The 12,154-nt window shown below is 39.0% G+C and overlaps 1 protein-coding gene across 2 annotated transcripts in view; it reads right to left on the bottom strand.

The window, feature by feature from the left end:
- Positions 1-381: 381 nt before the first annotated feature.
- Positions 382-12,154, bottom strand: part of LOC5571216 — a 406,901-nt gene continuing 395,128 nt past the window's right edge. For both annotated transcript variants that reach the window (XM_021839914.1, XM_021839913.1), the window contains 4 exons: positions 9,255-9,677; positions 1,423-1,791; positions 1,110-1,364; positions 382-1,049 (listed from right to left, as the gene is read on the bottom strand). In XM_021839914.1, the coding sequence (XP_021695606.1) occupies positions 776-1,049; positions 1,110-1,364; positions 1,423-1,791; positions 9,255-9,289 (933 nt within the window). In that variant the 5' untranslated portion in view covers positions 9,290-9,677 and the 3' untranslated portion in view covers positions 382-775. The remainder of the gene's footprint in view (positions 1,050-1,109; positions 1,365-1,422; positions 1,792-9,254; positions 9,678-12,154) is intronic.

Raw genomic sequence — 12,154 nt, forward strand, 5'->3', positions numbered from 1 at the left:
AAACTGTTCAAATATTTGTATTTATGCGTCTCAAACCAAATATTTTGCCTGAAACTTCTGACTAACAATGTAATCGAAGTTCCCCCGGTGGATTTTCATAGGAATAAAGTTGCTTTGAGTGTTAATTTTATGTTTTTCTGTAGGGGGTCCATAATACGCAAAGGGTCCATAACCGGCATCGACTCCCTATATGTAATGTTTTGTTTTTCGGTAGTCTATTCATGATGTTAATTAAAATTAAAATGCAAATAATGTTTTTTGATAAGACGGAAAACTGATAAACAAAATGTTTCAAATAGGTTGTGTTTCATGAAAAGCAGAAGGGAAAATGAACAATACAAAGAAATATCTTCATTTGAAAAAAAAAAAACCACGTGAATGTTAACATTCGTTCATTATTTTATTTTTGTTACATAAAAGTAGTTATATCTGCATCTTCTCTTATTCACTTCCATTAATATGTACATTAATCGTTTGTTACAACATTTAAAACAATTATTCCATTACTTCAATAATGTGTATCCGTTTAACTGTTCATCATTCATATCTGTTATTATTGCTTCGTATTTTGTTAACTTAGTTCGTAAAAGTTCCCACTCCGCGCTCGACGCTCCTGTGGAAATCATTATTCTCTACAGACTGTATCAGGTTCTAGTATTAGACTGAATCAACTTAGCTAGCGAAATCGTTTAAATTAAATCTTATTAGTAACGTTCGTTTCAGTTACACTGGTTACATTCCTTGTTCGTTGTGCGCTATCGGATTCTGCATCTCTTCAGTATCGGGTAATCTCCCGATCGGAGTACTTCCCGCTCATTTTACCCACCGAGAAGCGATCCGAGTACCGATCCCGCTCGTCGAACCGATCGGTTTTGTAGTCGATCTCGTGCGGCGTGTAACCAATGCTCTTCTGCCAGTGTTTGGTCCAGTAGAGATCCTCATTGCGCAACTGTTCCGGAGTTTTCGCGTCCCGACACACGATCACGCAGTAGATCATGCTGCCGATAAGGGTTGCGAAGCCAAACACCAAGAACACCACGCCCAGTATCCTGCAGGTTGAACAAACATTAGTTGGAACTTCTTGTGCGGATCAAGTGGACCCATCTTACCATACAAACAGCGGTTCCATGAACTGCATCACTATCACGAAACCCAGCGTAACCAGAATCAGTCCCAAGTTCAAAAGAAGCATCAAACAGCAGACGCCTTTGACATTGGGACAGAATGGATTCGGGGCGGACATCGCTTCGACCTTGGCACCGTGACGCCGCGAGCTGCGACCCGTTTTGGCTGTGCTGGCAACACTGTACACACTTCGAGGACCACGCGAGGTGTTGTGGTGATTCCGATGAGCGCTGTAGCGGCTGAAATTAAAATTGCATTAAATTGAAGAGTTCAAGAGCTTGATTGAGCATCTCATACCTAATTTCCGAGGGAGCTTTGTAAGCGGCCGATGTGACGTAGATATCGCTTCCGGTTTCGCCGCCATGATCGTAGCTCAAAGCGGAGGGTGCACGTGGCGGAGCACGTGTCGGTGGACTAGAGAGAGGTCGTGGACCACCATTAGTGGTTCCGTTCTGCTGGTACTTGGTGTCCGAGCGAGATTTGCGAGACGGTGCCGTTGGGGGTGTTGCCCGCTCGTTGGCTACCGTGTATTCCGAGACAGTGCGATCCGATGGGGCCCGTTGACTGTCCTCGCCGTCTGTGGAGTACCCTCGGTTGGCCTGAGCGTACGGGAGATCTACGGTGTCGCGACCACCATGGCTGGCAACGTAATGATTGCCCTTCACCCTGAAAGAGTTACACAAAAAAACCATCGTCAGCAACACCCTTTGGCTGTGTTCTGGGGTCAATATGACTCCACAGAGTACATTGAAGAGCTGTTACTTTTTTAGGGTCAGGTTGACCCCAAATTCAATTCGCAATTACTTCGCAAAATCTGAAGAATTTTATATTTTTCAACTGTTTTAGAGAATGAAATTTAGTTTACATTTAATATAAAATAAACGATATTTGTTTTACGAGATGGAATTTTAATGGAAATAAGTCCAAAAACAACAAAATTTTGAGAATTTGGATGGATCTTAAAAACAGTAGGGTAGAAGCACCGGTTTTAGCCATACGCCAGTTGTAGCCATAGGGGATCATACACTGTTTTACATAGCCAATCAGCATGAAAACTTTTGTGTTCAGTAAATCACATTCACATGATAGAGCAACATTCATTTACTCGTCCAAATCGATTCAAAACATAAGAAAAACAATTCATTTTCCTTATAATTTTTACTCCCATACATCTAATTAGGCCAGGGTACTCCTAATTTGGCCACTCTCATGATAATTCAATGCGATAGGCCAATTTAGGAACCGAAGATAAATTTCTGGCCGAAACTGGTTCCGTTGGCCTATATTGACCAACGGGATTTTCAAAGCGAAAAAAATGGTTATAGCATAGTTTTGATATTTTACACACAAAATATAGATTTAAAGCTTGTATTTGACATATTTTTTAGTATAAATACGTCTTCCCATTAAATTTTTATTGACATTTTCTCTTAGGCTGGCCAAAATCGGCGTTTTTACTCTAGCATATAAAATCATACTTTTTTCGGTAAATATTTGCAAAAGGGCTGCTACACATTGATCAGTGGGGAATTCCATCGCATGATGACACACGCTTAGTTACTTTATGGAGCCCATAAATTAGCTATGACGTCCTATATCTCAATCTTCCGAAGATTAGAAAGAATTATCAGCATTACTCATTGAATCAAGAGCTATACGCTACGTATTCGTATTGTTTAAAAGAACTATCATTTAGCAGTTGATGTACTTCAAATATTTTATCCTTTTTATTGAAGTTCTAGTAATATCTGCAAAGTAGCAACTTCGACCGAGAGCAATGCTCAGTATACAGTATGGCCCATAAAAAAATGCGAAAATTGTTTGAACGTGAGTATAGCATCCACAAGCGATATTTTCATTGTTTTTGATAGTGAATGTAATTTCTGATTATTGTAGTATGTTCTGACACAACTTCGCTATCCAGGACAATTTTTGTCATATTTTTCTTACTGTCCTAAATAATGCAATAAAGCTAATAGATTCAAAGGTTTTGTCCGCCCAAAGCTAGAAACAGCGTCTGATTGTCGTATACTCTGGTGATAAACTTTCCTCCTTCAAAAATCACACTTTATTGTTGAAAATTTTAGTTTGTTTGGTATCAGCGGATGGAAGAGTTCTTAGAGAACGTGCTTTTCATGATCACAATAAAATATTTTTCCAGGGTCGTAGTTTTGAGGGCATTTGCGTCTTATAGGTTTGATATGCCTTTATTTTTTGTTGAGGTCGAATAAAAAATAAATACGGAGGCCTATAACAGATTTTTGAGGATGAAAATTGTTCCTTCGGTTAGAGACAACTTACATCAATTCTAGCTCATAGGTTTTGAGCAAAACGGAGCCGCTTATCACACTTATATGAAGATTCAATCAAAGCTCTCCAAAATGAGCCGTTTTTTCGAAAATATGTTTAAGTCTCCAAGTACCCAGTTATGAACCAATTCTATCATTTGATATGGGCGTATGCTGGAGACAAGGCCTGTGAAGAATCTCACGTCATCGTTGATGTTTTAGAAGCTTTCATCACACAGATATTGAACTCGACGTCCGCATGATAAAATTTGAAGGTATGCTTCCAATTCCTCTCTGGAAAGGTGAAAGTAATAGATAAAAATCTTGTCCAGAGCAAAAAACTGAGTCTAAATAGATTAAACAATACAAGTAATGAATAATATTTTTGTTTCATTCACATTTTCTATGTAAAAACTACCATAACACATGATATGACGATTATCGCATTTTTTATGGGCCATACTGTATCTGATTAGTTCAGTTTCGGCGTATATTTCGTCTTCTTCAACACAGCCTATAAACAACCACGGAGCAGAAATTAGCGCCGAAACGTTGGGGAAGTATAAGAAAAAGTTGTTCTAGCTGCTTGAAAATTAATAAAGCCGATGAAACTCTAAGGAAATGAGTGCAAGAATGAAGCACTGATCACATGTATCTTCATTGTGCTCAATATACCCATATTTCGAATTTCAAATTTTTACAAAAAAAGGTTAGTATTGGACTATGAAACGGGAATCAAAGTAGAAAAACTCAAATTTGTTTCTAGATCTACACCAAAATTTACATAGGATGAAACAACATTTGCAAATTTTAGTTTTTCTCGTCCGCTCTAGGCGTACTTTTGTATAAACTTACACTACTAGTTGAAAGGAGTTTTTGTTCCTGATGTAATTTTTATTTTAAATACGCCCGTGGTGGATAAAAACAGTTTTGTAGACCACAGCACATTTTACTCTATTTAAAAATTAGCATAGATTTAACTTGTCAAATATGAACAGTTAACTTAAATATTCTGAAAGGAAACGTTGAGATCATTATTAGCAGTTGGTCGAAGGAAAATCCAAATCTGAAACATTCCCAGCTTGGAGACGAACATTACGACAATTATTTTTCATAAGAGCTTATCTGTATTCATCCATTTCTCTTCATCGCTGCTCTTTTTGCATTTTTGCAGAAAACTGTTTCACTTCTCATAACATGTTTTCGTGCTGTAAGATAAAGAATTACTAAATCTTGATTCATGAAAAATTAATGTCACAGATTTTTTGTTTAATTTGACAAAGTTGGGAAGGGAAAGAGACGATCAATGACGAGAAATTGCTCATGTCAGTCAAGCGCTTTTGAAGGCAGTGATGTATTTGAACTGAACGCGAACCAAAAACGAACGGAACGCGTTTCATTTTTTGCACAAGAACGCAGTAGTCAATGAAATTTCGAGCTGCAGACCACCACTGCTCAGGAACTGGGGCTCTGTACTGTTTTGATTTTGCATGGGATTTTGACGTTTACTGCTGTTTACAAATTTTGTGAAGGGGTGAAAGAGACAGAAAGATTTTTGTGCAGAGCCCCATATTAGATTTAAAACGCTAGAGGCGCTGTTATCTCCGTACATTGGTTGTTATGGAGATAAATCACAATAGCCTTCATTTCCATTAACGCTTCCATACGGTACTCAAAGTGTCGAGGAAAATGATTTTGGTTTTGTTTTCTTTTTCACTCTTTGAAAAGCGTAGTGCGACAAGTGAAGCCAATCAATCTTAAATTCATATTGTTGGAACAACCGATGCGATGAGAGAAACTTCTAGTCGATGCTTGAAATGCCCTTTAATTGGAAACCACTATTGGATTTGTCCTCTAATTTTGGTGAGTTTCGCACAGCCACATTGCAATGCTCTGAAGAACAGCCTATTCAAAAAAGAAGGGTGAATTTATTATGAAAAGGATAGCTATAATATGCACAAAATTAGGATGTAGTAAAGTCTCTTATTGGAAATCGGTAGCCACTTCTTTTACTCATTTTTGTAGGTGTCAGGCTACTACCATTAAGATCTCCGTAAAGATTTTGTTTCGTAAACGATGGCGATGGAAGATCACCCTGCGATAGTCACTGCAAGTGTTGTTCTATGGAACACGCTTAAATGGCTTAAATACCAATCTGATAGACAATCGTTCCGCTATAGCTAGGAAACGTTAATACACTTGTACATGGTAGAAAAAACGGCGGCCTCTGATTGCCGCTACAGTAAAAACTTTCGTTGATTTGTGGGATCATTAGTTTAGAATTTCGATGAGAAAACCACAATAGTTATTTATGCAACGAGGTGCAAAATGATGATTTTTTCAGTACGAGTTGTACATTTATCCAACGAGGCTTGCCGAGTTGGATAAATACGACGAGTACTGAAAAAATCGAGTTTTGCAACGAGTTGCATACAACATTTTTTGCGATTACGAAAAATGCCGTTACAGTTGGATTAATTCTTGGAGCATAAACATATTTCAAGAAAACCCACATGAGCATCAATGCGTAGTAACAACTCAGTGTTCCTCAATCAGGTTGGCCGTGATATGATTGTCACAAATTTTCACATTCCCGTTGCTGACTCTATTTTCAGGCTGATCAGGTAAGATGCCGCTTAAAATTTTCTAATAATATGAAATCTATTTTGTATGTATCCTGGATTGCCTACACGAACCGCCGCACAAAGAAAGTCGGGATTTCTTGAGAAAGAACCAACAAACTCTACTGCCTCCTCTTTGTCCGCAAGATGATCTTGCTCCAACATAGAATACCTCACCGTCAACTGACTTCCGATTCTATATCCGTTGCGCTATCAAAACCCGGCTAAATTCGGATCGGCGAAGAATCAGAACCTATACACAATCTCCAGCCATATTATCAATCATTCAGGTGCTGAGTTGTCTATAAACACACAAAATTGTCTACTTGAACGCTAATAGCCCCATAAAGCTCCCGTCGTTTTTTGTAGTGAACTTTCATATTCTACTGCCTCCTCTACGTCTCACTTTAACTCAAAATTCCTCACAGTCAACAAACTTCTGCTTCTACATCCGAATCTACGATTTGAATCCGAGCCAATTTGGTTCGTCAAACGGATGTAGAATCAGAACCTAGTTGACTAAGTCATTGAGAAATTCATAACGATTGAATAAATGACGTATGGATGCAATCCGACGTCATTTTGATAACTTCTAAAACAGTGCTGAAAAGTGCTACTTTTCGATACTAATATTAGTGCTGAAAAGTAGCACTTTTCAGCACTGTTTCTTTCGGTAGGAAAAGTAGGTCGTTATGTTGTCCATTTTCTTGATAAAAAGTAGGCTGATTTGCAATGGAATTGCAAAAATATATTTTTTTATTCAAGACAATGAAGAAATTATGATGGCAGAAAAGTGGTGAGCAAATCCATTAGAGACCTGTCTGTTTTAATACAAAAAGATAAAAGAAGGGAAAATTTTTGATTAGAATTATAGCAGGATTCACTTTAGTGAATGCCTTCAGAATATATTCCTTTAAAAAAGCTGTTCTATGTGGAAATACTAGGGACTAGCTTATCAAACGAATAAATGAAAGAACAGCCTATTTAAGAAAGAAGGGCAATCATCTGGTGAAATGTTTGCAATTATGACGTGAACGATCACATTAACAACGTGATGATATGGCACTATTTATATTTATAAGAAAGGAAAATAGTTGTTTAAAAAAAAAAATTGAAATATGAACACCACCAAGAAGTCCAAATACCGGTGATCATGCAGCTGTTCAGCAAGACCATATTGAGGGTTACGGGTTCGAATTCCTCCGGTGGCGGATCATATGCATTGAACATTTCCTTGGCGTCCCTGGGCATAGAGGCACATGTACAAGAATGGTAAATTGACAAAGAATGCTCTCAGTCAATAAAAGGCTTATTTTATAAAAAGCCCATTCACAAATTTCATAACCCTGAAGGAGGCAAAAATGTTGTGGGTGGTTGTCTTCAAAATGTTACAGCCCATACACAATATGTAGAATTTCCATACAAAAAATGGTATGAGGGGTGGGTAGGTGTGGCGTTCGGGGTAATGGGATGGAGCCACCAAAAACCTCACATTCCCAAAATATTCGAAAAAAAAACTATTTTTGTGGGATCGTTCATAAAATACCTTCATATTTTGGAAATATGACTAGATACAGACTTGGCATCGTTGGCAAAGTTATTTGTATTTCACTTATCTACAACTTTGTCAAGCGTAATTACCGCGTATTTACCGCCAATTTATGAGCTATATTTTTAGAAAATTTTCGTCCGAACATTCCAGAAAAATCACGTTTAAGATTGCTACTGAATTAAGTTCACGATTTCGACCTATCGAAATACTGTGCGTCATCCTCTTTGAGCTTTTTTAGTTCAAGTATTTTTGTTTTTATTATTTTTAAACAAAAGAAATGCATTTCCAACTATTCACGTGCCATGAAGATCGTAAAATTTGGCTAAATGCTGCGTCAACTAAAAGTTTGCTTAAGCTTCACTTTCATTCGATTCCTTAGACAATTTTACAAAAGATACTTTCTTGTTCTTAAGGTTAACGCGTTGCGTTCACAAGGTAGAGCTTCGTTGGTTAGATACTTTTTTTTCCTACTGTGCAATGTTGCAAATCTTAACTGGAGAAACTAAATATTTAATACCGTGAACCCTCCACGAGTCGTTGTTCCATGACTCATGGAACCAAAGACAAATTAAAGACCTTCATGTTCCTTGCAGTTGCCCAAAATTTTATGGCTCATAAGGTAATCTAGAATGCCGTGAAAAGTGTACTGCGATCTGTCAAACTTGGGTACCTTTTGTACTACCGAGGGACCAAATGCAGTACTAGAAGTGGTACCCAATCTGAGCCCGAGTGTGACGGACCTGATGGAACCATACTAAAAAAAATTTCGTGGTTACTGCGATGGTCCCTTCAATCAGCTTTCCAATGTTCTATGACTCGATATTTCCATGAGTCGATGGTCACTTCAGGTGTCGACTCATGGAGGTTTATAACTCTGTATATAACTCTTTCTGGGTTAAAAGCGTCCAAAGTTTGTGAGGATTTTTCGCGATTCTGCTGGTGGTTCGGTTGGCCCTACTCCATTCGGATAGCTTCTCATTTTATGGGAAGTTCTTTAGTTCAAAGCTTCTTTTAGTGGTGTGTGTTACAAGTATTGAAAAGTATTACAAGTATTGAAAGTGATAGTGAAAGAAAATAGATGATTTAGTGAATTGGCATATGGAAGTAGTTTCGGTGCTGTGATGCTCTCATTAAGTAAGTGCTACATCAACATTTCCTTCCACTATCCCAAGTTACGGTAAAGAAGGACGTGGCCGGGAATAGCAATATTCATGATTTTGGTAATATTTTCCAAGACTGGGCCAAGGTTTATTCCCCAGCCTTGTTCCTGAAAGCAGTCTAGATGGGGTTATCAAAGGAAACGTGAATGTGGCTAGTATCCACTCTACGAAGTATACCGTAACTACGCTAACGCTGAAAGCGTCCAAAGTTTCTAAATTTCACATTTCTGTACCTTTTTTACAAAGGAGTCCTGTATGAATTCTATTTTTTAGTAAAACTGAATTAAATGTTCTTTCTAAAAGAGCGAAGTTTTATCGATTTGAATTTGTGGTCAATATGACCCCAAGGCACATACAACGTAATTGCTTAAGGCACAGACAGAAGGTTAAAAGGGTGTAATTGCACGCGTTTACTTTCGCTTTCAAGAGGTGTGTAAATGACCCTCCCATACATGCAGGGGCACGCTTCAAAGCTTCAAAGCGGGAGAAAAAAAATATGCAGACTCACTTTTTGACGGTTCGCTCGTGGATATTTTTCAACATTTTTTCGGATTTTTTTTCCTAGCTGAGATCCGACTTAAAGTAGAGGGCGACGTGGGTGAGAGGTGTTGGTCGTTAAACGCTAGTAATTACACGGTTGCCGACTCGGTTGGACGGTTCTCCTTGGCCGGTGGAAGTTTTTCGTCGTTCGTTCAGCTATTCAGAGCTTTGATCTTCATGATCATGATCAATGCTTCGCGTGAGGCCCTGGCACCGGATCAGATACGTTTTTCCTTCAAAGAAGGCTACTCATTCACATAGTCCCACGCGCGTGTCTGCCTCGAGGTCCAAATTCTGGAGGAGCTGCTCTCGATTGGCGGGGAAACGAGATCGTTGCTGCAGTAGATGATCTTGGAGAGTCCAAATTGAGGGCTTCAGTAACTGGATGAACCTGAAAGTGAAATTGAAAAAAAAAACGGATTATAGATATTACAGCTTAAACTATTAATGAAAGGGTTGTGGCTAGTTCAGCCGATGCAGAAGAGAGAAATTGGTGGAATGGGTTGTTCATTGTACTGATGCAGTAGTTACGAAAAGTATCTTGACTTTATGTAACATGAGGCACGTTCCTCTGCTCTTGGTGATTGAGCTTCAAAGCTAGTAAAGTGGCCAGATATTTTTGTCTCATTCCGGGCCAAAAATAATCCACACACAAACAGACGTAACACTGGCGGATACTCCATGGACCACTCATTTAACGATTAATTCAAATACGCTATGTTACAATACTCACAACCAGAGGCGCGCTCATCGTTTTTAAAAATAGACTTCGTAAAAGGAACTTATCGTGTATTACAAAATATTTACCGACTCATCGGGGAACGGAGTGTTTCATTATTTGCTAATATGATTGTATGAGTTGCGCCCAATTTACTACAAGCGTAAAGAGCAATGATCAGAGCCAACCCCAGTCAACATAACCACCTCCTGGGAACTATTTTTTCGATCAAACGGCACCAGATAGCGATAAAGTTGAGAAATGAAGTGCTTCATAGCGCTCGGGGCGGTTGACCGATTAACGACCCTGGGCGGTGGAGAAGAGGGGTGGCCTGGTAGCTTTCCTTCCTAACCAGCATCGGGTAACAAGAGAGCACTAGCGCAAACGGCATGCGGCGTCATCATAGAGCGCTGCTGGCTCTCGAGGTTCTATCGTTTGGCCGGGCTGGGCAGGTACATTCACTCCACTCCAATTCCGGTACGAATCGCATCGTTACTCGCTATTCAACTGCACCGTGTTTAATCCTGCTGCCTGACATCAGCACACCACCTCCCTCCCCTCCTTCTGGGGAGATACACGCAAAGCGAGCCCGGCAAGTGCTTTGTATCGAAAGGTAATCGCCTGGAAATCATTTCTCAAATCGTCCCCCAATCGGATTCTCTGAATTTAGGTTAAATGGTTATTTGAACCTTTTTGCGAAGGCAACCTGGTATGTTAGCGGCTAGAGGCCGCACCCACCCACTCTGTTAAGCTCTAGGCAATTTTTATACGTGCCATACGGCGGGTGGTTACCAATTGAAATTGCAGGTTGTGGATCCGATCGGGTTTGGGAAATTGAATAAAAGCATTCGGTGGTAATTAAAATTTATCCCAATGTCCGCCAATTCAATGATTGAGGCAAAGGAGAAAATCTGGCACCAACTTGTATACTGAGTCAAATATAAATGGCGTCGTTATTTTCAGTTAGTGCAAAAAACAGCAAAATGGAAAAATAAGATTGGTATTTTTATTCAAACGGCATTATTGGCAAATACTGAAAAATGAATTCCATCAGAACTTCAAAGATGTTATTATCACCCTACTTCATCGTCAGCGGGAGGTAAATGTTGAAATATATGACACTTGGAGCAACAAAGGGGAATTGGATCTGAGCTCGCCGACTGTTTGCTAGACGGAGCAATGGGCACGACCTACGCTCTTCTACATAGCGATGACGACCGACCATCCTATCGAAACGATGTCGACGACGGTGCATTGGCGAGCTTTGACTTCAACTAAAGTACACTGGAACCTGCATTTTCGTAGCTACTAGGGAGCCGGATCCTATTCTTGGCACTTTTGATTCACTCCGGAAGTGCGGTTGTTATTTTAATGCTGCTGAGCGCATATTTGGCCACAATATGCGTAGTATTGAAGTGCTCCTTATTGCAAAGTTTCAGACAATCTGACCGAGAAAAACCCCCATGCCGAAGTGAATCATAGAAGTGCCCAAGTAGCTCTGCACCTTATTTGCGAAAATTCAATTGGTTGCCATATTTCAATTGATTAGTAATCAAAAGCTGTTTTTTCATACAAGATATCAAATTTTAAGGCTTTGTACTTCAGTTTCTGGTAGTCTGAACTGGCTGAAATTTGAATGAAGAACAACAAATAACTTGAAGTTTGTCTGCAGTGAATACATTCCAGTTATTTTCCAAATAGTTTCTGAGAATTGTTCATTGTTGGAGAATAGCATAAGTTTATTAACTTTTTTCACTGGCTGTATATTCAGAGAGCTACATATTTAATATGAACTGCACGTTCAACTCATAACTTGGCATAATATATTTCCATGAGCATATATGTGTATACATGTTATCCATAAAAAGTCGAAATCCATGATTCGAAACATCTTTGCTTACCGTATAGATCTGTACACCGGTAATTCAAGAAGCTAATCTTAAATAACATAGCATAGTATAGACGGAAAATAGGGGTACTAAGTGTAAAATGAGACGTCGGGATAAAACACGCCACTTTAATATCTCCTAGACAAAAGGTAATTTATCCAAATTCGACTATTTCAGACGATATGTCTAACAATTTTAACGCTCCTCGTGGAAAAACAATTCCTAATTTCCACAACAAAAAAATAAAAAAATCAAAAACGA

Source organism: Aedes aegypti, chromosome 2 (assembly GCF_002204515.2).
Source record: "Aedes aegypti strain LVP_AGWG chromosome 2, AaegL5.0 Primary Assembly, whole genome shotgun sequence".
NCBI lineage: Eukaryota > Metazoa > Arthropoda > Insecta > Diptera > Culicidae > Aedes > Aedes aegypti.